Source organism: Marmota marmota, unplaced genomic scaffold (assembly GCF_001458135.2).
Source record: "Marmota marmota marmota unplaced genomic scaffold, marMar, whole genome shotgun sequence".
Lineage (NCBI taxonomy): Eukaryota > Metazoa > Chordata > Mammalia > Rodentia > Sciuridae > Marmota > Marmota marmota.
This window is the reverse complement of record NW_025999897.1, coordinates 964,324-987,270: the sequence shown is the minus strand read 5'-3', so window position 1 is coordinate 987,270 and position 22,947 is coordinate 964,324. Positions and strand designations below refer to the sequence as shown.

The 22,947-nt window shown below is 55.7% G+C and overlaps 1 protein-coding gene across 4 annotated transcripts; it reads right to left on the bottom strand.

Annotated features, from left to right (window-relative positions):
• Positions 1-1,443: 1,443 nt before the first annotated feature.
• On the bottom strand, positions 1,444-21,861 carry LOC107158322 (angiotensin-converting enzyme). Of its 4 annotated transcripts, XM_015504788.2 has the most exons (25): positions 21,519-21,861; positions 20,676-20,843; positions 19,931-20,024; positions 19,187-19,330; positions 18,530-18,721; positions 17,820-17,917; positions 17,345-17,517; positions 16,765-16,988; positions 16,328-16,472; positions 15,971-16,069; positions 15,560-15,682; positions 15,049-15,260; positions 14,269-14,405; positions 13,341-13,499; positions 13,023-13,110; positions 11,020-11,163; positions 10,696-10,887; positions 8,484-8,581; positions 8,120-8,292; positions 5,908-6,131; positions 5,468-5,612; positions 5,101-5,199; positions 3,399-3,521; positions 2,872-3,059; positions 1,444-2,677 (listed from the first exon to the last, which is right to left on the bottom strand). In XM_015504788.2, the coding sequence occupies exons 1-25, from the start codon at positions 21,771-21,773 to the stop codon at positions 2,448-2,450; spliced, it is 3,927 nt and encodes a 1,308-aa protein (XP_015360274.1). In that variant the 5' UTR covers positions 21,774-21,861; the 3' UTR covers positions 1,444-2,447. The 4 variants fall into 4 exon arrangements, with proteins under 4 accessions (XP_015360274.1, XP_048654083.1, XP_048654084.1 ...); XM_048798126.1 differs by lacking the exons at positions 19,931-20,024; positions 21,519-21,861 and having other exon boundaries at positions 20,676-20,814; XM_048798127.1 differs by lacking the exons at positions 18,530-18,721; positions 19,187-19,330; positions 19,931-20,024; positions 20,676-20,843; positions 21,519-21,861 and adding an exon at positions 18,011-18,186.
• Positions 21,862-22,947: the final 1,086 nt, after the last annotated feature.

Genomic DNA, 22,947 nt, shown 5'->3' with positions numbered 1-22,947 from the left:
CCAGAGCAGGAGGAGCATTTAGAGATGACAGTGGATTGTTCCAGAACTGGAGACGGTGAAGGAGGCGGGGAGGCAACGATGACGAGTTTTCCATGGGGTGCTGTCACCCTTCAGCTCTGCTCCTCTTTCGGTGTCTCTCAGGAGCCTCTGATCTCGGCCAGGCTGGCAGCTCTTTCTCAGCCTGGGGCTTGGGGTTGTTGGGAGCATGAGGCAGGTGTGAACTCTCCGGACCAGGGCCCCAAGCCCTCGGTTTAGAGAGGAAACCCTGCCCCCAGGACCTCCTACATCATGCCATTTACTCTTCCCAGCAACCAGGAAGGATTCAGAAGGACCACTTCAGCAGTGTGGAAATGCAGACGCAGAAACTATAAACTGCTCAAGGTCCCCTGGGTAGGGGGTGCCTAGGTGGGACTGCTCTCAGGCCTAGTGTAAAGCCCCTTGATTTGCCATATGAAAGCCAGGGTAGGGTGGGGTGGGCAGCTGGAGGAAGTTTGGCCTGCACAGAGATAAGGTCACTGAAGAATGGCCTTGACTGGCCCTCTTTCTGCTATTACCATCTCTTCTTCCTCTGCCACCTTCCAGATGGACCCGGCCTCTCCCCATTTACCACCCCAAACAGGAGGCACAAACCAGGAGTTTGAACAATTGTAATGTTTCAAAACCTCCAGTGGCTAGGGCTGGTCAGGCCAACCCTCCATGGTTTAAGGCTCTTTGCCCTCTGTCTGCAACTTGGACCTTGGGTGTTAAACGCTGGTGACTTTGCACCACCCACAAGCTCTGACAGGCAGCAAAAAGGAAAAAAAAAAAAAACCAAAAAACTTTGTAGCTCATAAAAATAGGAAAGGGGGTTATGTGACAATGAGTTTTGCCTGGCAGACAAAGAGCTTTAAAAATCTAGGCTGAGAAGGGAGGGTGTAGGGTGGGGGGAGTAACTAAAGCAGATTTTGATGGTAGAAGACTTGGAACTATTTAGAGGGCATGTTTATAAATTCCATTGTCCTCCTGAATTGTAAACTTCCACCCTCCTGCAGATTCAGAATGCCTCAACTCCACATCCTGCCCCACGGAAGAGGCCTGCACAACCAAGCCTGTCACACACACATACACACACACACACACACACACACACACGACCCTGGGGACTGGGGAGCAAAAGCTGTAGACCAAGGTCATTGAGACACAGGAATTGGAGGCAAACCCTGCTTGGGTCAAGATAGCAACAAAAATCAGACTGGCCATGGAAACTCTTGGCTCAAAAAACCTGACCAACTTCCATTTGGCCAAGCTCTAGTTTGGTGTTTTGATATCTGAAAAGCTGATCTAGTTATATCAATTAAAAAAAAAAAAGTATACAAAGTGTCAATACAGTGTGACCCCGATTTCAAATATTTGTGGAGAAGAAAGGGACTGGAAAGACAGACACCAGAACGTCAAGACTGCTCATTTCTTGATGTTGCTATAAAGGGCTTTTATTTTCTTTAGTCTTCCAAATTTTCTACACAAACATGTAGATAAAAGTTATAAAAGTGTCCCTCAAATCGACACTCCCAAATTCACAGAGGCCTCCAGCGGGACTGCTCAGGGTGAGGGCCTGTGGGCTGGGAGGATGAGCATCGGGCCGCGGGCAAGTGAGCCCCTGCATGGCCACCACCACTGCCCTCCAGGCGTTTATAGGACCCTTCCCATCTTGGCAATGCCTGAGCAGCTGTCTGGGAACCAAGGCTGTCCACTCTAAAAAGTGGACACAGAGCTGGAATAGGCAGGAGCCCATGGTGACCACTGGGCTGTTCTGCATCCTCAGTGAATCAGGCCCATCTCGGGTACTGGCCCCCCAGGAGCCAGGAGCCTTCCTTCTAGAGAACCTGGTCATCCATGGGAACCACTAGGGCAGGGAGCAGCACTGAGCAGGGACAGGCCCCCTGTATGGACATGAGGCTGGAAGCCCAGAGGGTCTGTTCCCCCTGTGCTTCCCAGAGTCTTCCAAGGTGAGTGTCCCCTGTCTGTCAGGACATTGGCTGGCTGCCATGGCTGGTGGGGAGGGAGGGGGGTGGCTGGGGAGTGCTGGGACCAGAGCTCTGGGGATTCTCAGGGGGTCTTGGTGGACAACGGAAGAAGCAACCCAGGAAAGGGACCTACTAGACAATCAAAAGACACGAGAGTGGTCTGTCTCTATCCCTGTCTTCTCCATGAGGGACACAGACTCAGATGGGGAGGGCAGGACTTTTAATTGAATTCACAGAAAGACTGGGGAGCAGGTCCACCTTAGATGGCTGGGTGCCTGGAGAACGGGGGTGTGCTGGGGTGGCTGGTGTTCTGGAGGACAGAGAGGAGGCAGATAGAGGGGGGAGGAGGTGGAAGGCAGGCTGGGGTGTGTCCTCAGCCCACCCACCATGTCCCCAAGTCTCTCCTGAGACACTCCCCGGCTGGCTGAGCCCTGCCTGGTGATCTCAGGAGTGCCTGAGCTCTACCTCAGAGCCGAACTGGGGCCCGCGGTGGGGCCGGTGGAGGCTGTGGTGGCGGATGCTGAAGAGCCGCTGGGTGAGACCCACGGTGGCCACCAACAGGGCGACACCCAAGAAGAGCAGCACCCACTGGCCCACACGAGCCTGCTGTGGCTCCAGGTTCATGCCCAGGAAGTTGACGCGGCCGGTGTCTGAGAGGATGCCTTCTGAGCGAGCTGGGCGAGGAAGCAAGGAGACAAGGCGGTGGGCAGGGCACCGGGCAGGCGGGGACCACGTGCTCTGGCTTCCCTGTCCTTACTCTGAGGTCAGGTTCGAGCTTGCCTGGACTGGGGAGGGGCTCAGCCCTGTGGGAGCCTCTGGGGGTGGGGCCTGGGGCTGCAAGTGGGGTGGGTGGGGTGGGTGGTGGTACCAGAGTTCGGTGTCCAGTTGTACTGCGGCCAGCCCAGCTTCTCCCCATGCCGCCCATTCTCTGTGAGGAGCCAGTCCATCAGTGGCTTGAAGTAGCTCATCATGGCGGCGGCCGACATGTTGGACTGGCCTGTGAGCAACTTCATGGCTTCTGGCCATGGCTTACTGAAACCCAGCTTCATGGTCTCCCTGGGAGAGATACCAGAGAGGGAACCTGAGTCAGAAGGATCCAGCCCCTCTTGCCCCAGTCTGATATCCTTCTCCACATCCCTCTCCCACCCTCCTAGGCTGGCGGTGGGTGGGGGGGGAGCCTAGGCAGGTCTCGGGAAGGGGAGGGAGGGTGGGCAGGCCTAGGGCTCCAGTTCCCCACTGCAGGTGGCAAGTCAAGGGTGTGATGACTCCAGCTGGGAGTGTCCAGCTCAAGAACAAAATGGCAGGTGACCCACAATAGACCCAGTGGACTCCTCAAGGCAGAGGAGAGCAGCCCAGAGCATGGAAACCATCCAAGGAGAGCCAGAGGACACTCACGCCAATCGCTTCCCCGCCTCCTTGGACTTGTAGATGTCACACTTGTGCAGGGGCCCCTGGTGGCCCGCCGCCTGACACAGTGCCTCGTGGAACTGGAACTGGATGATGAAGCTGACGAAATACCTGGAGTGGAGGGAAGCAGAGCCGGGGAGGCACAGCGTGAGCCAGGGTGCCTGCGCCACTGAGGCCCCCGCTCTCTCTCCCTGTGACAGTTGTGACACGGGACCCAGCAGAACAGGATGCAGTCGGGATGTCAGGAGGAGCCTATACTCACCTTCTGAATTGTCTGAGCCCCTTCCCAACATGCGTCTAGGGCACCTTCCCCCTCCCCTATGCCTACTCCAAGGGGCTCCCGGGACAGCCTCAGGGGAGAAGGCTCCGGGAAGAGCCCTTTCGAGACTTGGGAGGCTGCTTTTGAGGCAGTTAGGTCTCCCTTCCTGGGGTGTACGCAAGCAGAGGCTCAATGGGTCACAGGGTTCCCCTAGGACAGGTGAGTCCGGTAAGCCAGCCTGATTGGTCTGATCCAAGCAGTGGGATTCCCTGGTAGAAGTTTGCCGGTCAAGGCCAGAGCAAACTTGCCGAGTCTAGAGAGGTTTTAAACGTCATGACCAGCAGCGAGTCCTTGCCCTTTGAATGCTGGGCACAAACCATGTGCCACTCGCCTTCCTTGCATTTCCTCAGAGTGTTTTGCTCAGGCTGCTGGCCAGAATGTGAAATGTGTTTCTTGAGAACAGCCAAGTCTCCTTTGCCCACTCCTGCTGGGTTAATTGTCCATGTTAATCTGGGAAACTGACCATGACATGGCTGACCTTGGGGTGAGGGTGAGCACCAATGTGGAACACCAGAAATGACTCTAGTAGGCAGGGGGAGGCCCCTCCCTAACGGTCATCCCTGGGGCACTGTCAGGTCAGGCCTGTCTGATGTGTCCCAGTGATGTGTCTCCTTGCTCCTGTCCTCTGCTGCCCTCTGGTGCGTCTGAGCAGGTGAGGTGCTCTCTCCCTTCCTGGGCTCTGGGAGACAGACATACCTGGGTATGGTGCCAGGGTGGAAAGGTGGGCAGGGCCTGCCCTCACTGGGCTTCCAGAGACCACAGGAGGCAAGGATGAGAGGTGGTCACAGACCTTCCAGGATGCCCTCTATGCCCTTGGGGTCTTGACTTTCTGGTGACCTGGGCCACTTGGCCCAAGGAGACCTGGAACTACACCCTGAGGTCTCCCCAGTCCTCAACCTCCCAGGAAGGCTCCAAAGTCCACACCCATCCTTCCTCACTTTCAGTGAGTGCCCTCCTGTAGCACGTGGACGGAAAGGGGCTCCACTGGGCACCTTCATGCTCTGGATGCGTGACTCACAGACTGACGCAGTCCACTTAAGAGCATCTAACAATGGTGGACCATGGCCACCAGCTGTGTAATGGAAAGTACACTCAGAAGTGAGCCCTTGCGGCTGTCCTGTGAAATGGGATTCACGGTGAACACGTGGAGGCTCGGAGACTGAGGAAGTCACTCAAGGAAACAAGTCATGGATATAAGCTTTGACCCCAAGACCTCGACTGTATCACAGCCCTGACAGCCCTGCCTCCCAAGTGACCTGGGTCTCTGACCCTGAGTTTTAAAGTATAGAAGGATCTTTCAGGTCAACTCAGAATGTACCAGTGGCAATATGTTCAGCTCCTGTGGTGTGTCCTCTTCCCCTCCCCTGTTACCTGATATAAGGTACACTGGCAGGAACATGGAACTTGGCCCCTGGGTCAAAGTCACCTTGAGATCTGGGCACTGGGGGGCAGAGCCCCTGGTACTTCAGCCTGTGAAAGGGGAAGATATGTTGGAAAGAAAGAGTGGGCAGAACCAAGGTGGGGGAGAGGCCGGCATTTTTGACTTGAAGGACAGTCTCTGTACCTGGGGCTACCTCTTTCCTGTGCTCCTGCATTCTGTGCCTCTGTGCACAACCACCCTCTGTGACCCCCATTGTGCTCGTGCACACACATCCCATTGGCACATCTGCACATACACAGGCAGACACAGATGCCACAGAGACCCCTCCGGCCCACAGCCCGCTGGAGTATCCGAGACCTGAGGCTCCACCACTCCTGGTTGTAGTTTTCCTTGGTGATGCTTCCATCAAATACCCTCCAGCGCCACTGGTCAATGAGGTAGCTGAAGGGGATAAAGGCTACCTTGTCCAGTGCCATCTTCATCAGAAAGTTGATGTCGTTCTCTGCCAAGGGAAGGGAGTCCAGCCTCAGGGCCTGTCACGGCCTAGCAACTTGGCCCTGATGGGCATGGTGGGCGGAGGGGAGCAGGGGCGCCATACCTCTTTGGGCCCTGAGTCCTGTCCTTGGGGTGGTCAGTGTGTTCCATCCTCTCGCTTGTCCCCTCCTGGTGCTCCCCTCTTCCCCATTGCTTTATCCTGGTCCTTCTACCCTCAGGCCGCCAAGTGCTCCTTCCCACCTCCGGCCTTCACTGCCCCTTCTTGGCCCTGAGCCCACTGGGATCGTCGGTTTCTCTCTTACCGTAGCTGTTGTCCTCACTGTTCAGCAGGTTGATGGTGTGCAGGTGCTTGGGGGTAGACACTGAGAGGGCCAGCACATCCCCAATGGCCTCATGAAAGCCAGGGTTGGCGCCCTCCCGGAAAGCCAGAGGCAAGTCCTTGTACTGCATGAAATATTGGATGTGGCCCATTTCGTGGTGGGCCACCACCAGGTCCTCCATGTTCACAGTGGTGCACTGCTTGATCCTGGGAACACACAGGGGTGGAGAGGGAGGGTGTCGGAACAGGGATGGTGAGAAGCCCTGAGGCAAAGGGACTGCAGTGCGGGCTGCACACAGAGCAGAGCTGTCACTGCTGTGTGCAGGGAGCACAGCACGATGTGTCGGAAGTCAAGAAAGCCTGAGAGGAGGGCAATCTGAGGGCAGGAAGTCCCTAAGTAAAGTCATTCCAGCCATTCCTCTGCCTCCAACCTTCCTGAATAACTCCAGCCCACGCTGTCTGCTGCTTTCTGATGGTACAAAGTCTTTGCTCTAGAGGCAGTGAGACTCTCCGTTGTATACTTTCTAGAATGTGTGTCCTATGGCTTCCCATGTACTCATGTTCATCTCCCAAGACTGGGGCTTCCTGAAGGACACACCAGTGCCTGGGTTATTCCTTGTCTCCTACAACCCAACGCCAGCACCCAGTTCACTTAAAGAATTCTTATGGCCAGCACTGAAGGACGGTTATAGAGCTGTCCAAGCTAGAAGGTTCCAGCTCCTTCTGTAGACACTCCCTTGTTCTCTTTGATGAGCCAATTTCAGCTGCAGAAACTTCTTTCTTAGCTCTAACAAGAGTCTTTCATTTCAGGCTCATCTTACTTTTCCATCTTGCTCATCAGAGGAGGGGGCAGGAGTTCCCCAGAACTCGGGTTACAGTGAGGTTGGGGCTGTCTACTTCTCCTCTGACTGCCTCTCTTAAAGGATTTCCCACAAGAGCTCTCGCCTCCTCCACCCTGTCTACCGCAGTTCTTAAGCCTCTAAAGGGCCCACGGCCAGCAGCCCAGTGAGCCCTGGATGGTTTGCTTCTAGACTCTATGTCTACTCCTCTCACAAGGGACACTTCATCAGCCGGAGAAGATGATCTTTGCCACTTCTACCAAGGAGTAGGGTCTTTGTTCCCTTCTCTTGAGTTGGGGCTGTGCTTGGGACTTGCTTTAGCCAATAAAACATGCCAGAGGCGACTCTCTGCCAGTTTGGACTTAGCCTTTATGGGTCCTGGTTGCTTCTACTTTTGTGCAGGGGGATGCCAGCCTCCAGGTTTGCCTACCCGAGACTGCCACACTTGGAGGGAACTCAAACCAGCCAGGACAGAGATGCCTGACCAGCCCCTGCCGTTTAGCCATCCCAACCAGGCACCTGACATGTGCGCGTGCGCTGAACCTTCTGCCCTACACATGCCACATGGGGAAGTTCTGAGGATCTCAGACTACAGCCAGAACCTAGGTCTGGGCAGAAGGCCTCAGATGAGCTATCCCAGCCATTAAAATTACCCCACCTGGGTTTGGGCTGTATCTCAGTGGTAGAGCGCTTGCCTAGCATGTGCAAGGCCCTGGGTTCCATCCACAGCACAAAAAAAAAAAAAAAAAAGTACCCAATGGAGGTTTCCATCACTGTGGAGTAGGGACAAGCCATTTCTGCTGTGAATTTCCTGAATTTATGGCCCATAAAATATTAAGCAGAATCAACCAGTTGTTTTATACCACTAGGTTTTGGGGCGGTTTGTTTTGCAGCAGCGGGTAACTAAGACCCCATCCTGGTAAAGGCAGCGTCTGGTCTGTCAGTGGTAAGAGAGGGTCTGTGTGTCCTCATGTGTCTTTCTCCCTGCATGCCACCTCTGCTCCCAGTGGGAGGGCCAGTTGTGTGTCGTCGGGGCCACCCTGGAGCAAGGGAAGTGGGGTGGCTCACACAGGGCTAACCCTCAGAACTGGGACCTTACGCACTCCCAACTGGCCGTGCTGACAGAGTTGGCCAGTACTTGAGAAGATCCTCATCTGGGGGATGGAGTTTACCTGCCAGGCTGAGCTGGAGCCAGGCCCACCCTGTCTTGACCCTTGGTCCTAAATTCATTCCCAAACTGTCCCTGTCCCTCTTTCTCACTTCAGATAAGGGAATGGCCGTGCAGCCTTGATTTGGTTCATCTCCTTATTCCTGGATTCAGGGTAACCCCCCTGCCCCAGATCCAGCTGGACAGACCTGAAGTCCTTGCCATTGTAGAAGTCCCAGGCTGAGGCATGGCAGACGACCTCCCGTCCGTCGGCTGGTTTCTCCAGCATTGACTTGTTCCAGAACTCGGGGGGCACAGGCAGCAGTCCCAGGGAGGTGAAGAAATTGTCGGCCTCCTTAAACATCCTTCTAGGTGTCCAGCCCTGCAAAGCAGAGGGACTTCTGTCCAAACTGGGGGCTCTGGGAAGAGGGTGTGCCAGGGCAGGTAGTGCTGGGGGAGCACCAAGCTGGAGGAGACTCCTGAATCCGAGGCTTTCTCCCTTCCTGGCCAGGGGCCTCCCTCCCCTCTGCCCCAGGGCAGCCCATGGAGCGGGAAAGCCCTGGCTGTGCATACCTGCTCTATCATGGCCTCTGTGGCGTCCATCTTGGGGGCTGATGGGAAGGGAGCTACCAACTCATAGATGTTGGACCAGGTCTGAGCCCACATGTTCCCTGGAGGCAGGCAGGAAAAGATGGTAGAGAGAGGAAACAGATGTGAGATTTTAGGCTCCACACCATCCTGCAGGAAGAAAGAACCAGATCCCAGTACTGCCAATTATCCAATTATAGAAGCCATTCTTGAGCACCCACTGTTTGCAATTGTGCTGGGCATTTGGCATACATCATCTCCAATCTCATCTCCAGTCCACAAGGTCTTTACTGGTTACAGGTGAGGACCTTGATGGTCATCAGGGTATCAAGGTGTCTTTTTTTTTTTTTTTTTTAGTTGTAGATTGACACAGACTATTAAGATAATGTTTATTTATTTATTTTTATGTGGTGCTGAGGATTGAACCCAGTGCCTAATGCATGCAAGGCAAGTGCTCTACCACTGAGCTACACCCCCAGCCCCTCAAGGTGTCTTGACCATTCAGGAACAGTGAACCTACAAATCAGAGAGCTATGGGTCCCTGGACATCTATGCCCACACGGCCACCACTTTCTGACCATCGTACCAAGCACATTGTGTGGACTGATTTGTAATCCTGCCTGCACCCAGGTACTGTTATGATTTTTATTGCACTGCAGAGGAAACTGGGGCTGGAGAGTTAAGTAACCAGCTTGGGGGGGCGGGCTCCACAGCTTCTAAGTGTTGGGGCTTGATTTAAAGGCTGATAGGCCACACTGTGGACCAGCTACCCTGCTGGGTCCCTTTTTAATCTCCTGAGGTCAGTTTATGCAGGGCGCCTGTCAGTAACTCTGGCAAAACCCAGCTGTCTCGTTTGGGAGAGGCTAACACCTCTGAGCTTAGGGTAAGAAAAGTGCTCCGTGCTCCAGGATTGGAGAAAAAGAAGCAATTCAGAATGAGCGGAAGTTGAAAAAATAGATGCGGAGGCAGGAGTCTTCCCAGCCAAGGGAGAGAGTGAGTGAGTGGTGGAGGGGAGAGAATGTGAGTGCACTGGCACCTGGTGACTTTGCTGATTGGGGGGTGCAGGGGAGCTGAGCTCCAAGCCCCAGGTCTGCCAGGCCCCTGGCCACCTTGGACATACTGATTTCCCTCCTAGGGTCTGTGTTTCTGAGTCATTGAGCTTATATCCACTCACCAGAGAGGTTAACAAGGAGTGCTGTCCCTTGAGCTACATGAGTCTCTGGGCTGAATGGGAACTAGAGCGCTGGACCACCTTCGGGGGTCTCCCTTATGACTTCTAAGTGGTCTATGGCCTTTTCTGGCATTTCCACTCGTAACAACATAGGCTTGTCCCCAGTGACCCAAAGGGAACAGAAAACTGGCAGCCTCTACCTCTCTCCAGGCCCTCCCTTTTTGTCTCCCACGGCTTCCTTCCTATGTTTGGGGCACATTGAGTTTGTAAACCTTGAAAACTGAAGGTCTGAAAGTTGAGGTGGTTCTACATTCTCAGGATTCTTCTCGGCTCTAATTCTCTTGGTTCAGATCCCGTGTCTGACCTCCCACCCTATTTTCCATCTGCCCAAACCTCTCATCTTTAAGGCTCTGCTCATGTGTGTGGGGCCTCTCCAATCCTGCTTCCAGCCCTTCCTCTCTCCCTGGATCTTTTTTTAAAAAATTTTTTAAATATATAGTTGTAGATGGACAGCATGCTTTTATTTTATTTATATATATGTATATTTTTTATGTGGTGTTAAGGATGGAACCCAGTGCCTCAGACATGCTAGGCAAGGGTTCTGCCACTGAGCTACAGCCCCAGCCTGCTCCCTGGATCTTGCTGCCATGAGGCATGATAGGAGATGTGGTCTGCCCCTCACAAGGTCATGAACTTGTCCCATCCACAGAGACTTGCACAACAAGGGTGTGTAGCAACTGTGGCATCAAAAGGGCTGGAGGAGAAGCTCCATGGTAGAGGCGCTTGCCTGACAAGCACCAGGCTGGGGTTCCATTCCCTTCCCCACACACCCACCAATTTAGCACCCAGTTGCAACCAGGGAGTTCCCCCAAGTCCCCACTTCACTCCAGCCTTGACCAGCTTCCCTCCCCAAGGTGCAAGTCTTGTCACTCCCCTGGTCTGCTCTCTGCCCTTGGACCAGCCATGCCCCCAAACCCTCCTATGTTGCCCATCTCCCCCCTCTTGAGGCTGGACCTGTGGCCTTACCCAGCAGGTGGGCAGGAATGGGGCCCTCCAGGTTGATGTGCTCGGCCCCGTAGTGGCGGTGCAGGGCGCGGCGCACGTAGGCGTGCAGGTTCAGGTACAGCGGCTGCAGCTCCTGGTAGAGCCGCTCCAGGTCTTGCTCCAGTGATGGCGTCTCATACATAGATCTCCATGAGTCCCCTGCATCCAGGTAACCTGCACAGGGGACAAGGCCAGGCTTTCCCACACCAGCACCTCCCTGCCACCTCCAGGGCCCACCTTTCCCCGGGCTTACAGTCTCTTCTCTTGGGGACCAGAGGGCCTGCTGCTCTGGCCAGAGGAACTCACCGTTGAGCTGCGCGGCCTTGTTGGTGAGTTGCACGTACTTTGGGAAGAGAGGGAGGAGGGTTCTCCCCACCTTGTCCCGCCAGCTCTTCCATGCCCACAGCAGTTCTTCATAGTTCCGGGAGGTGGCCATCACATTTGTCAATTCTAGGGTAGAAGGGTTTGAGTGACTTAAGCCCTCTGTCCTTGGCTCACCTCTCGTCTGCTTATAAGATAAACTTGGTCATAGAATTTTAGAATAAAACCAGTGAGATCCTGTGGAAGTGACTGTTCAGACAGCAAGTCTATTGAAAGCAGGGAGAGAATGAGAGCTGATCACCAGGAGTTCACACGGTGCCCACCTGGGCTGTGTGCTCGGGCACCTATGCGTTTCAACAACCCTGCGAGGGATGGCTTTGTCCCTCCTTCCACACAAGCAGTTTGGTGATGGGCCCAGGTCCCCCTGCCGGGAAGTGGCTTGACTGAGGCACAAACCAAAGGCACCAGACTCCAGGGCCACAGCTCCTCATGCAGAAGTGGCCCTCCAGGGGAGTGGAAATAGGACAGGAGCATGTGGCCTCTGAGGAGGTACTGTGCCTCCTCATCTCTGTCCCCCAGAGGGTCCAGGGCACCCTTCACAAATTAATACTGGATTGGACTTTATAAGAGTAACCATGAAGATATTCAAAGTGCAAAGAACTGTCCAAGTGTCCCCAAAGTGGACGCCTTGGGTTTGTGTCACTAAGCGAGCAGCCTTCCTGATTGTATAACATGGAGTATGGGTGAGGGTGTGACATCAGATTGGGGCATCAGTCCTGAAGCTCCAGATGGACACCTTCCTTCTGGCCCTGGTCTGAGATCGGAGGCTGAAGGCATTTGCTGCTCCCTGAACCTACACTGCTGGACTTGTGCTCTCTCTCCCTAATTTGGAACATGCTATATGATATCCACTTGTCACAGAGAAAATAAATTCCATTAGCTTTGTTTGAAAAAAGGCATATTTTGAAAATTTCACTTCTGCTCACTGGAGATGTGAACTGGAGATGTGGCCTTCATGGGCTTCTTATTTTTACTGTGTCGGTGACCTGATAGCCCAGGTCTGGATCAAGGAGCTGCCTTGTGGGGGGGTGCCACACTCCTTTGAACACTCTTCTCCATAAGTGCACACGCACAGGCGCATACCCGCCCCCTGCTTTGCGTGTGTACCCACATCTACCACCTGTAGGTCAAACCCTGTCCTGGGAAAACTGTTTCTCTCTCCTGTTTATTTTCCATTTCCCCTTGTATTCGTCATTGTTTTAACATGGGAGCTGGGCTGGGGCCAGGAAGAAACCATTTCTGGGTGGAGATTCCTCATGAGGAATGTTTATGTTTCTAGCTCCCCAACCCTAGAAAGGGAGGGTGGGGAGGGAGCCCACGGGGAATCTGCACAGGCACCTGTGGGTCCACAGTGAGCCATTTCAAGGGACCAGGTGGTAGGAGAGAGGAAGAAGGGGCTGCTGAGCCCGTCTCCGCCTGTGCCGCGTGAAGTGGTGGAGAAGGGGTGACAGGAAGGCCAGGACCTGGAGGCCAGGTCCTAGTCTGGGGCTTCTAGCGATTGTATGACTGTGACTCATTTGCTCCAGCCTCAGTTTCCTTATCAGACAAGTGCTGGGGGGAGGGGCCCAAGAATGTCAGAGAAGGTAGGGACACGACACAGGTAGGATCACCCAGGGACAGTGTCATGGAGTGCCATGACTCTCCTCCCTATTGGGAGTCCAAGCCCCCAAACACAAATTGGAGACCCTGCTGCTCTGAGGGGTGGAGGGAGAGAGGAAAGGATTCAGGAGAGTCTTAGGCAGGGGGCAGAGGGGCAGGGAATTAGGGCAAAGGTTGAAGCAGGTGCTGGTTCTAAGCAGGGCCGAGAAACCACCCTGGTGGACAGCAGGAAGTGAGTTCAATCCTGACTTCCCCTTCACCTGGCAGCACCCAACCCCATGCCAAACCAGGCCCTTGTCTCTCTCTCATCCTCCCAGTGGTGCTCTCACCAGGCTCCAGCTGCAGGCAAGTGCCATTGGTGTGGCACACGGTAGCCACACTGTAAATGGTCTCCATGTCCAGCAGGATCTTGTTGTACTGCAGAGGCAAGAAGAGGGACAGTGAGGGGGACTCCTTTGCTCTGGTGCCAGGCACCATGGGTCACGGGGTGCTGAGGAGAGTGTTCCCCAAAGGCCTCTGGACTTGGTGCCTCTGGACACACAGTGTCACAGCTTGACAAATTAAGGAGGAAAAATCAGTGGGAAGGCTAGACCCTGGGCTGGGCTCACTCCCCTGGGAGCCTCCACCCCATGCCCACAGTCACACACCTCCTCCAGCTCCTTCATGGGCAGCACTGCCCGGTCCAGGTCCTGAACCTTCTTTATGATCCGCTTGGTGCTGGCATTCTGGAAGTTGTTCACATCAAAACGCTTGGCCCAGGTGCCGTACTTCAGGGTGTGGTTGGCCACCAGCAGGTTCTTTTGCAGCTAAGGGCAGAGGGGAGATGTCAGAAGGCTCTGGAGCCTTGGAGTAAACAAACTCTGGGCAAGAGGCACTATGGGGAGTGGGGCAAGAGGATGGACCAAGCTGCTTCCTTGGCCTGTAAAGACCCTCCTCAATCTGGGCTGTCTGACAACATCCTGGATGCAGTATGTGCCCCTCAAACGACATCTACAGTTGAGCAAGAGGAGTCCTGGCAGGGGTGGAGAAGGGAGGCCCAGCAGGAGTCTTAAAGGCCATTCGGATGAAGGCAGCTTGCTATTAGCTCTGTGACCTCCCTGAGCCTCAGGGTCCCACCTATGAAATAGGAAGAAGGTCACCAATATTGCAAGGCTGATGAGTAATGGATGAGACGACAGATGCCATGTGCCAAGAACCTGGCTGGCACCCCAAGCAATGCTAGTTCTCTGTGGTCAGGGACCAAGGCTGGTGGCTCGAAGGCAGGAACAACGGTGGTGGAGAGTGAGCCCTTGGGGTGGTGGCAAACGGGCATTCACTCTCTTAAAAAGGGACTCTGGCATTGCTTATTTATGTATGACTGATGACAGTCTCTGTTACCCGACCCTGCTGTTAGTGAAGAAGTTTTGTTCAGGTGTTGAGGACATGCCTGTCAAATCTGAAACTGCGTATCATTTTGAAGGATTTTAAACAGATTCTGGCAGCCCTGTGCTGTGCGTGCCTTGAGTGTAGCTGTGTGATGTGTGAATGTGTCTGTGTGTCTGGGCTCGTGCACAAGTGGGGGCATGTGGCTCCTACCAGTACTTTGCTGTTCTCTGTGGTGATGTTGGTGTTGTAGTTCCAATTGGCCTCAGCATACTCGTTCCACACGACCTGAGATGCCCGGTCATACTCCTCCACGAACCTGTTAGCCTCAGCTTCATCTGACACCAGGTCTGTGGGACACAGCAGAAGGAAACAGACAAGCCTCCCCTTCCCCTGTCCAGGGTGCAGTTTTACCTGAGCCCCTGCCCTGCTGCCCCTGCCTCCTCATCGCCCCCCACCAGCCCTGCCCCTCTCCTGGGGGTCCCACTTGGGCTCTGAATTGTTTGGCTGGTGGTCCTCAGCTTGTCTGTGCTTCTGGTTGTTGCCTGGCTGGTTGCCCCCCAGTTGATTGTCTTTTGGTGGGTGGCTGCCTGGCTGGGGGCCAGCAGGAAGTGCCCACAGCAGAGCAGCAAGAAGAGGAGGTTGGGCAGTCCTGGAGCAGCCCAACCTTGGCCCATGGCAGCAGGAGAGCAGAGCTTTGCAGCCACCACCCCTGGCCAATAAGAGTGGAGTCTGCAGTGTGACCTCATAGAGCAGTGTGCCTGGCCAGCTTGCCTCCTGGAGCCCTCAGGCCTGGGCACACCCTCTCTCGGATGCTAGAGAAAAGATATGCCCATCCCCACTGCAGGGCCCTGCTGATGAGCTGATAACACAGAACACCCCAGAACAGGACCAGAACTTAGCCAGAAGAAGCTGACCAGGAGCCTGGGGCTGGACCACAGCCAGAGTCCAGGACTCGCCTTAGCCCCAGCCCACCCTCACTCGGGGCTTTACCGATGCCCTCTGGGTAGTTGTCGGGCAATGGCGGGCGCCACTGATATTCTGGCCAGCCCAGGACCTCGCCCATCCGCTGGTTCTGCTCTTGCAGCCACTGGATGACTGGCTGGAAGTAGTTGAGCAGTGGTTGAGCATCCAGGGCCGCTGAGCCCACCAGGTCCTCCAGGACAGTCTGCCAGGGCCTGGAGGAGCCTGCCTGCAGCAGCGACCTGTCAGGCAGATTGAGCACCGTGGGCACAGGGAATGCAGGCCAGGGTCCACGACAGCCCCCCAAATGCCCACCTGCCTCCTACTGGCTGCAAGAGAGTGGCAATAAGATTCCAGTACCTAGGGTCTCTGTGAGGGGAGCAGGGGACATCTGCCTTTCCGCATGGCAACTGAAGGTCTACTTAATAAATATTTGATGAGAGAGAAAGAGAAAGACCTGGGCAGCCAGTTGCTTGCAGACACACCCTCTGCAGCTTCTCCCCTCAGCCTCCCACTTGCCCTGACCCTTCCCACCACACACCGGAGCTTCGCCCCCGCCTTGGTGGACTGGTAGATGTCACATTGGTGCAGTGGGCCCTGGTGGCCTGCCTCCTTGCACAGGGCTTGATGGAACTGGAACTGCAGGATGAAGCTCACAAAGTACCTATAGACATGGGGTGGCATTAGAGGAAATGTGGGGGGTCAGAGTAGGGACCCCTGGCCCAGGCACCATCCAGAGTCCTTCAGGGCAGAGGCTGGATTGGGGGCTGTTCTGGGGGGAGGGAAGGGAGAACAAAACCCAGGGCGAGGGTGAGGGCCATTCTAATCCTGGGACCTTGGGCGTCTAGAAGAATGAGAGGACATGCCCTGGGGACAGGGCAGCTAGGATCATAGGAGAAGGAGCAGGGAGTGAAGGAGTGACAGAGTTGAGGAGGGACAGGGTCACGCTTACCTGATGTATGGTGTCACATTTGGGACATGAAACTTAGCTCCAGCATCAAAGTGGGTTTCATTGCGGACAACTGGAGGACAGATCCCCTGATACTTGGTTCTAGAAGGAGATGGTGAAGTGGTCTTAGGACCAGGGGTTGCACACAGGCTGCCTGAGGGTTTGCAGAAAAGGCTCCCCTCATCCCTTTCCCATTCTGAGGAGTGGGGAAGACTTCCCAGAGGAGGGAGTTTTAGACAGGAAGGGAGAAGACAGGAGGTGGGAGGACTGAGACACCATTAGACAGGAGGAGAGAAGACTTAGGGAGGCGGGAGGGTGGGAAGGGGACTGGGGTCAGGCTCTTCCTATCCTTCTTCTCACCGAAGGTACCACCAGTCAAAGTTGTAGCGAGAAGGGGGGGTACGCCCACTGAAGACCCCCCAGCGCCATTGGTCCACCAAGTAGCCAAAGGGCAGGAAGGCAATTTTTTCCAGTGCCATCTTTAGCAAGTAATTGATGTCAGTTTCTGTTGGGACATGACACAGGAGAGGTCGGGGGAGAAGGGAGCCCAGCTAAGGCAAGGTGGGCCTGGGGGAAGCTAGAGGGAGGCAAGACTGAGCAGGTACAGAGAAGGTAAATCCAGAAACCTGGGGCCCTGCTAGCAAGAGGACTCTTGGTGAGTGTTGAGCTGGGAGTGGGCTTCGAGGCTCTGACCTGGGTCCACGAGGCAGAAATAAGAAGGGCACTCGGTTGTTGCCGGTGAGGCTCTGCTATGGGGTTTTATTAGGGGCCAGGCTGGTCTCTCCAACCCCCTATACCTGTGTCATTGGTGACATGGTCCAGCAGGCCAATTTTGTGCAGATGTGCAGGAGTGGAGACTGAAAGCGCCAGCACATCTCCAATGGCTTCGTGGAAGCCAGGGTTGGCACCTCTGCGGAGGGTGACGGGCAGGTCCTTGTACTGTAGGTAGTACTGCACGTGGCCCATTTCATGGTGCACCGTGGACAGCTGGTCCATCGTGACCCGTGTGCACTGCTTGATCCTGGGGTTTGGAGAGGGGAAGGATGAAGGTGAAGAACAGGGCAGAGGTCAGAGCACTGTGGAGGCTGGCACCTGAGGGACAGGGCCAAGGAGGGCAGTGCCCTGGGGCAAGAAAAAGTGACTGGAAACAAGGAAATCCTGCCCGGGCCCACCACCAATCAGACCTTCCTCCTCCATTCCCAGGTCCAGAGTTGACTGCTTGTCAAAGTTGCCTGGGAAAGTGGCCTAACAGGCTCACATGCCTGACAGCTCTGGAACCGACCAGTCCCAGCCAGTGCAGGGGAGGGTGGAGGTGGGCCTGCACCCCAGCTGCCCCCTTCCCAGAGTCCCAGCATGCTCTTTCTCTCATGTCTGGACCTGAAGTCCTTCCTGTTGTAGAAGTCCCAGGCCGAGGCGTGGCACACCACCTCACGCCCGTCAGATGGCTTCTCTAGCATAGACTCTGCCCAGAACTCGGGAGGCATGGGCAAAAGCCCCAGGGAGGTGAAGAACTGCTCGGCCACCCGGAACATGTGCGTAGCATTCCAACCCTGATGGCGGGTGCAGAGACAGGTCAGGGGCTGGCTGCCAGGAATCCACCCTGCCCACAACAGGAACCTAAATTCAGTGACCTCCCTTCCCACAAGCATTGCCTTACGGAGCACAGCATATCACTGAAAATAGACTCCTGCTCATATCTGCCACCATGGACTACAGGCCCCAGCTTGCTATTGGCTGGTATAAGAAAGAGATGGCTCTACCCGACACTGTCCCCTCACATGACCCTTCTGCCCCCTCCCCGTCTGTGACTCCCTGTCATTGTTCCCTCCCAGGGCCTGACTCCAGAGCTTACCTTTTGCACCATAGTATTGGTGACATCAAGGCTGGGCTTGTCTGGGAAAGGTACCACCACGTCGTAGATATTCTGCCAGCTCTGGGCCCACATGTCTCCTAGATGGAGGAAAAGAGTGATCAACTTGGCCCCTATTCAGCTGCACCTACTTGCCCATGCCTGTCCCCAAGTGGAACCCTGGGTTCTGGCACCTGCATCCTGGGGCTCCAGGGCAGCTTTCTGGCTCAGGGCTAGGCATCTCACATGTCAGCCTCACCCACATTCCTCTGTGTGCTCCATGCTCCCTGGGTCTGGTTGCTGCCAAGTAGGAGCTCCTGGTGTCCTTTCTGAATGTGCTGTGGTCCTTGCCTCCCACTCCTGGGGCCACGCCACCTGGTTTGCTTTCTTGGGCATGAACTAGAACTAGGACACCTCCTCCTCTGACCTGGAGCCTTTGGTTTGACTCCTAGTTCTTCCCTTTATTAGTAACAATACCAAGTCCCTTGCAGACTCTAAGCCTTGGTGTCCCTATTTGTAAAGTAGAAATGCTAATGTCAATGAGGATCCCTGCCCAGTGGGGGTGCTGAGCCAGCCACATGGGATTCTGCATGGGGGAAACGAACATATAGCACTCCACACGAGATACCATTCGGATGACCCATTTTTCTTCTGAGCATCCCTCCCACTCAGGTTTCCTTCCCTGGGACTTGTGTGCAAGGCCAGGTCCTTACCCAGCAGGTGAGCAGGGATGGGCCCTCTGAGGTTAATGTATCTGTCTCCATAGATGCGGTGCAGCGCACGGCGGACATAGGCATGGAGGTTCAGGTACAGGGGCTCTAATTGGTGGTAGAGTTGCTCCAGGTTCTGCTCAAAGGTGGGAGAGTCGTACCAGGAGCGCCAGTAGGCCCCCGTGTCTGAGAAGTCTAGCAGGGTGGGAAGGGTGCAGCTCAGGCCCAGGCCCCCACCTCCCTGCTTCAGCTTTGCCAGCCTCCCGCCCCCAGGCCTGCACCTGACAGCTAGCTGGAAAGGGTGGCTTGGGGTTGCTGCTCTACAGTTTCTAACTAGTGGTTACACCATGCTCCAGAAAAATAGATCTCAGACAGTGAAGAGGCAAAGAGTGCCCGGGCTAGGGCTAGGAGCAGAGCCATCTCAGGGCTAGGAGCAGAGCCAGGAGCGGCAGCAGGAAAGGAAGCCAGCAGCAAAGGAGGGAATGCTGACCACAGTGGCCACGCCACCTCTGCCAGCTGTGACACCTTGGGCCGGCTCTGGAATCATCATACCAGCTTCTCAATCTTCCTCAGGAACTGGGGCTCAATGGGGACAGCAGAAGAGAGTGCCTTGCAAGCTGAGAAGGACTGCTGTCCCTGGACAGGGAGAGGCAGACTCACTATCCTGCCTGTAGGCCTCGTTGCTGAGGGCAGTGAAGTCCTGGTACAGGGGTTTCAGCGGGATGCCCACGGCGTCATGCCAGCCCTCCCAGGCAAACAGCAGCTTGGCATAGCTTCGTGAGGAAGCCATGATGTTGGTGATCTCTGAGACACAGATGAGAAGGGTCAGTTAGGAGACTTCTGTGTCCAAATCTGCAACAGCCTGCAACAGACCTGCCCATCAGCTTCCTCAACATTACCATATTCCCCGAACCAAGGGCAGGCAAGGGCTTGGTGGGACCAGGATAGGAGTTATGTAAACCCAAGCATCCAGGCAGGACCTCTGTGGCCAGAGAAATGATATCTAAGGTGGTTGACACAAAAGGACATTCAGAGGCCAAAACTCTGAGAGAATCTTCTTGTCTCATTGGATGGAGTAGCTGACCTCAAGGAGAAGCCACGAGGGAACGAAGGCCTGAGGAGGGCTCTTGGCAAGTGAGAGGGCCCATGAAAAGGAAAAACTGGCAGACTGGAGGAAGACCCAGTGGTGTTACGAGCGGACAAGGAACCCATGGAAGAGGGGATAGCGCTGGGGGTTCTGGAAGTGTTTGCCAGGAGACGCAGGGTTATAGGGCAAGGTGGGGGGGCATCTGCACAATTCAGCCCCAACCAGAGGTCAGTGCCTTGGGTTTAACTGATAAACATGCTGTCCTGTGTGTCACAGGGCTAGGAAACTCCAACAGAATTGACAGGGTCGGGTCGTACCTGGGTCTAGGGACCAGCAGGTGGCAGTCTTGTTGGGGAAGCAGACCTTGCCAGTGGAGTAGATCCTGCTCATGTTGCTTAGCAGAGAGTTGTACTGGGGAGTTGGAGTTGAGGAAATGTTAGTGATGAACAGTTCCTGGAGTTAATACAGACACTCCTTCCTCTCTTTGCTGGGAGGAAACGGTGACCTGGAGAGGGGATGTGCTCAAACAAGGTCACTCAGGTGGCATAACAGGGCATTTTTGATCACTAGTTCATTCATGCCTCTACCAGTGGAGGCAGCATGCACAAGGGGAACAAGTGTCCTGAGAGCCAGCTGAGCACCACCGTGTGGTGAGAGCAAATCCTTCTCATCCTCTGGCCTTGGTGCTCCTCAGCCTTTCTAGGGTTTCTGCAACCAAACTGGCTTGGGGAGAAATTTACTGTTTATGTGGATTTGGCTGTGGTGTGTGTGTGTATGTGTGTGTGTGTGTGTGTGTGTGTGTGTGTAGTGTCAGGGATGGAACCTGTAGCAAGTGCTCTACCAGAGCTACAACCCTTCAATTTGGCTTTCTACTCCATAATACATCCTTTAATATAGATTAACTTTCCACCCCATCTCTAAATTTGGGCAGCCCCTCTGTTCTTCTGGGCTTCTCTATAGCCAGGTCCCAGAGTCCCTCTCTTCTGCCAGGCTGCCCCCATAACCATCACAGTGGGGTACTTGAGACACCTACTCAAGCTCGGCCTCCACCCTCAAGCCCACCTGCTGCTTCTTGGTCAGTGGCAGGTTGGCAGGGCCCAGAATGCGCACAGCTCCGATGATCCTGTGCAGCATTAGGTCACTGAAGTTCTTCCAGATAGGATCATATAGCTCCTTGGCCTTCTGGCCCCAGACCTCTGTAAACTCCTGGCTGAGCAGGGCTGCTTCCTCCTGTGGGCACCAGGAAGGCAGGGAGGGTGACCCAGCTCAGATGGAGACCATATAGGGGAGGCTGTGATGCTAGAGAAGCAAGGGAAAACCAGGGGTTTCCAGACGCCTTGCCCTGCACAGACCCCTTCTTGGAGACTGAAGCTTGCGAAACCAGTGTCTTCCCCGCCCGCCACGCTCCCAGGACCTCCGGTCCGGAACTGGGGAATCTACTTCAGGGGAGCGATGGAGCAGAAATTGGGGCCAGAAGAAAGGCGGGGCGAGGGACTAGAGATAACGAAGGACCGTGACAGGAACAATGTCTGGAGGTGGTAGGCAGCTATCAGAGAACTGGGGCTCCACAGCAGATCGGAACATTTTCTGTGATGACTGCCGCTGCCGCTGCCCCAGCCCCAATACCTGGGCGCTGCCACCTGGGGGGACTCGGCCTCGGAGGAGCCAACCTCATCCATTCAATTGTGTTGGGCAGGGATCATACGCCCAGCGGGTGCTAAGGCTCCAGGGCCCGATGGGCGGAGACCGTGAGAGAGTACTGCCAACTGGCCGAGGTTCGGCTCGGCGCCCCACGACTGAGGACTCGGGCCCCCTTGGCGCCTGCTGCTCGCCCCCGTTGCCCGGCCGCGGGCCTGTGATTGGCCACCGCAACCCCGCCCCGCCCCGCCGGGCCCGGGCGCCCACCTGGCGCCACGCATTCTCTTCGGTGATGTTGGTGTCGTATGCCCAGCTGGCCGCGGTGCTCCAGAACAGCACCTGCTCAGCGCTCGAGTTGTAGCTGTTCGCGAAAAGCTGCGCACCGGCCTCGTCCGCGGAAAAGTTGCCGGGCATCAGCTCGGGGTCGAGCGCCAGGGTGGGCGGCGGCGACAGCAGCAGCAACCACAGCAGTGACAGCAGCAGCTGCGGCCGCGGCCCGACTCGGCCCGACGCGGCACCCATGGCGCGATGCGCGGTGCGGTGCTGCCCCTTCTCCCGCGCCGCGGCCGCCCTGCGGATTATAAAACCTAGCCACCGCTGCCTCCCGACAGTCCCCCCCCCCCGCCCCGCCGTGCTTCCTCCTCGGCTCCAAAGTCCCGGGTGGCCCTGGCCTAGCGGAGCGGGGCGGAGGCGAGGTTCCTGACCCGCCCCGGGCAGGGGCGCGGGCCAGGGAGGGGCTGAGGCTCAGCCCCGGGTGGCGGGACCGGGTGGAGTGGGGGCTGGGGCGGGCTCTCTAGGAAGCTGGACGACGACCTCCGCGCCTCAGTTGGCTGAAACGCCCGAGCCTGCCCGCGATGCCCTCTGGCTGCAGTCACGCAGCCTCTGCCCCTGGTCGCTGATTCTGTCTTCCCTGCCTAACCTCCTCAGGCCTTTCTGGGCTCCTGAGTGACAAGGGGACAAGAGAGTGTTGCGCGCTGTTGGTACAGCAGGGATGGGCTTAACGTTGTCCTTTCCCTTCTTCATCCGGCCGTGTTTTTTTTTGTTGTTGTTTTTTTTTTTGGTGTGTGTGTGTGTGTTTTGATTTTTTTTTTTTTTTTTGCGGGGGTGGGGGAGCGTTGGCTGCGCGGGTGCAGGGCGCTTGAGTGTCCTGGCAGTCGCCTTGAGTAGGTGCTGCAGATGTCAGCAGCGACTCACTTGGGGCTTGGGATGGGGGCTGCCAGGAAAGGGAGAAAGAATGGAGAGGCTGTTCTGTACAGGGAGGGGCAGCTACAGAGGTGCAGGGGCGCTGGCATACCTGCTCCCACCCTACCCGCTGGGGACCCAAGCTGTCAGTCGATCAGCAGAAACAATCACGCATCATCCCAACAGAGTCTTAGAACCTCACAGTTGCAGGCTTTGAGAGTTACAAAATGCCTTTGAGATTAGAACAACCCCCTCATTTTATAGATGAAGAAATTAGACTCAGACAGATTGAGTGGCTTGCTCCAAGTCACTTCAGGTCTCCATACTCCCTGTTGGTCTTCTCCTGTCTCTTCCACCACGTGTCCTTTAAAGTGACAAGCACCGGGGAGGGAAGATAGTGGTGTTCTCTTGGTGCACAATGTGCTGTGGAGGCTGATGACTCAGCACCAGGCCCTGTGCCCTCCACAGGCAGGGGGACCCTTGCACCCAGCAGATGGACTCACCATGCAGCATG

What these genes read in the sequence shown, in the direction of transcription:
- LOC107158322 (XM_015504788.2), bottom strand. Translation starts at nt 21,773, where the DNA reads ATGGGTGCCGCGTCGGGCCGAGTCGGGCCGCGGCCGCAGCTGCTGCTG. An exon ending in CAACTACCCAGAGGGCATCG is followed by an intron (nt 14,406 to 15,048) that starts GTAAAGCCCCGA and finishes TGTGTCCCACAG; the next exon opens with ACCTGGTGTCAGATGAAGCT. An exon ending in CAGGAGTGGTGGAGCCTCAG is followed by an intron (nt 5,200 to 5,467) that starts GTCTCGGATACT and finishes CCCCTTTCACAG; the next exon opens with GCTGAAGTACCAGGGGCTCT.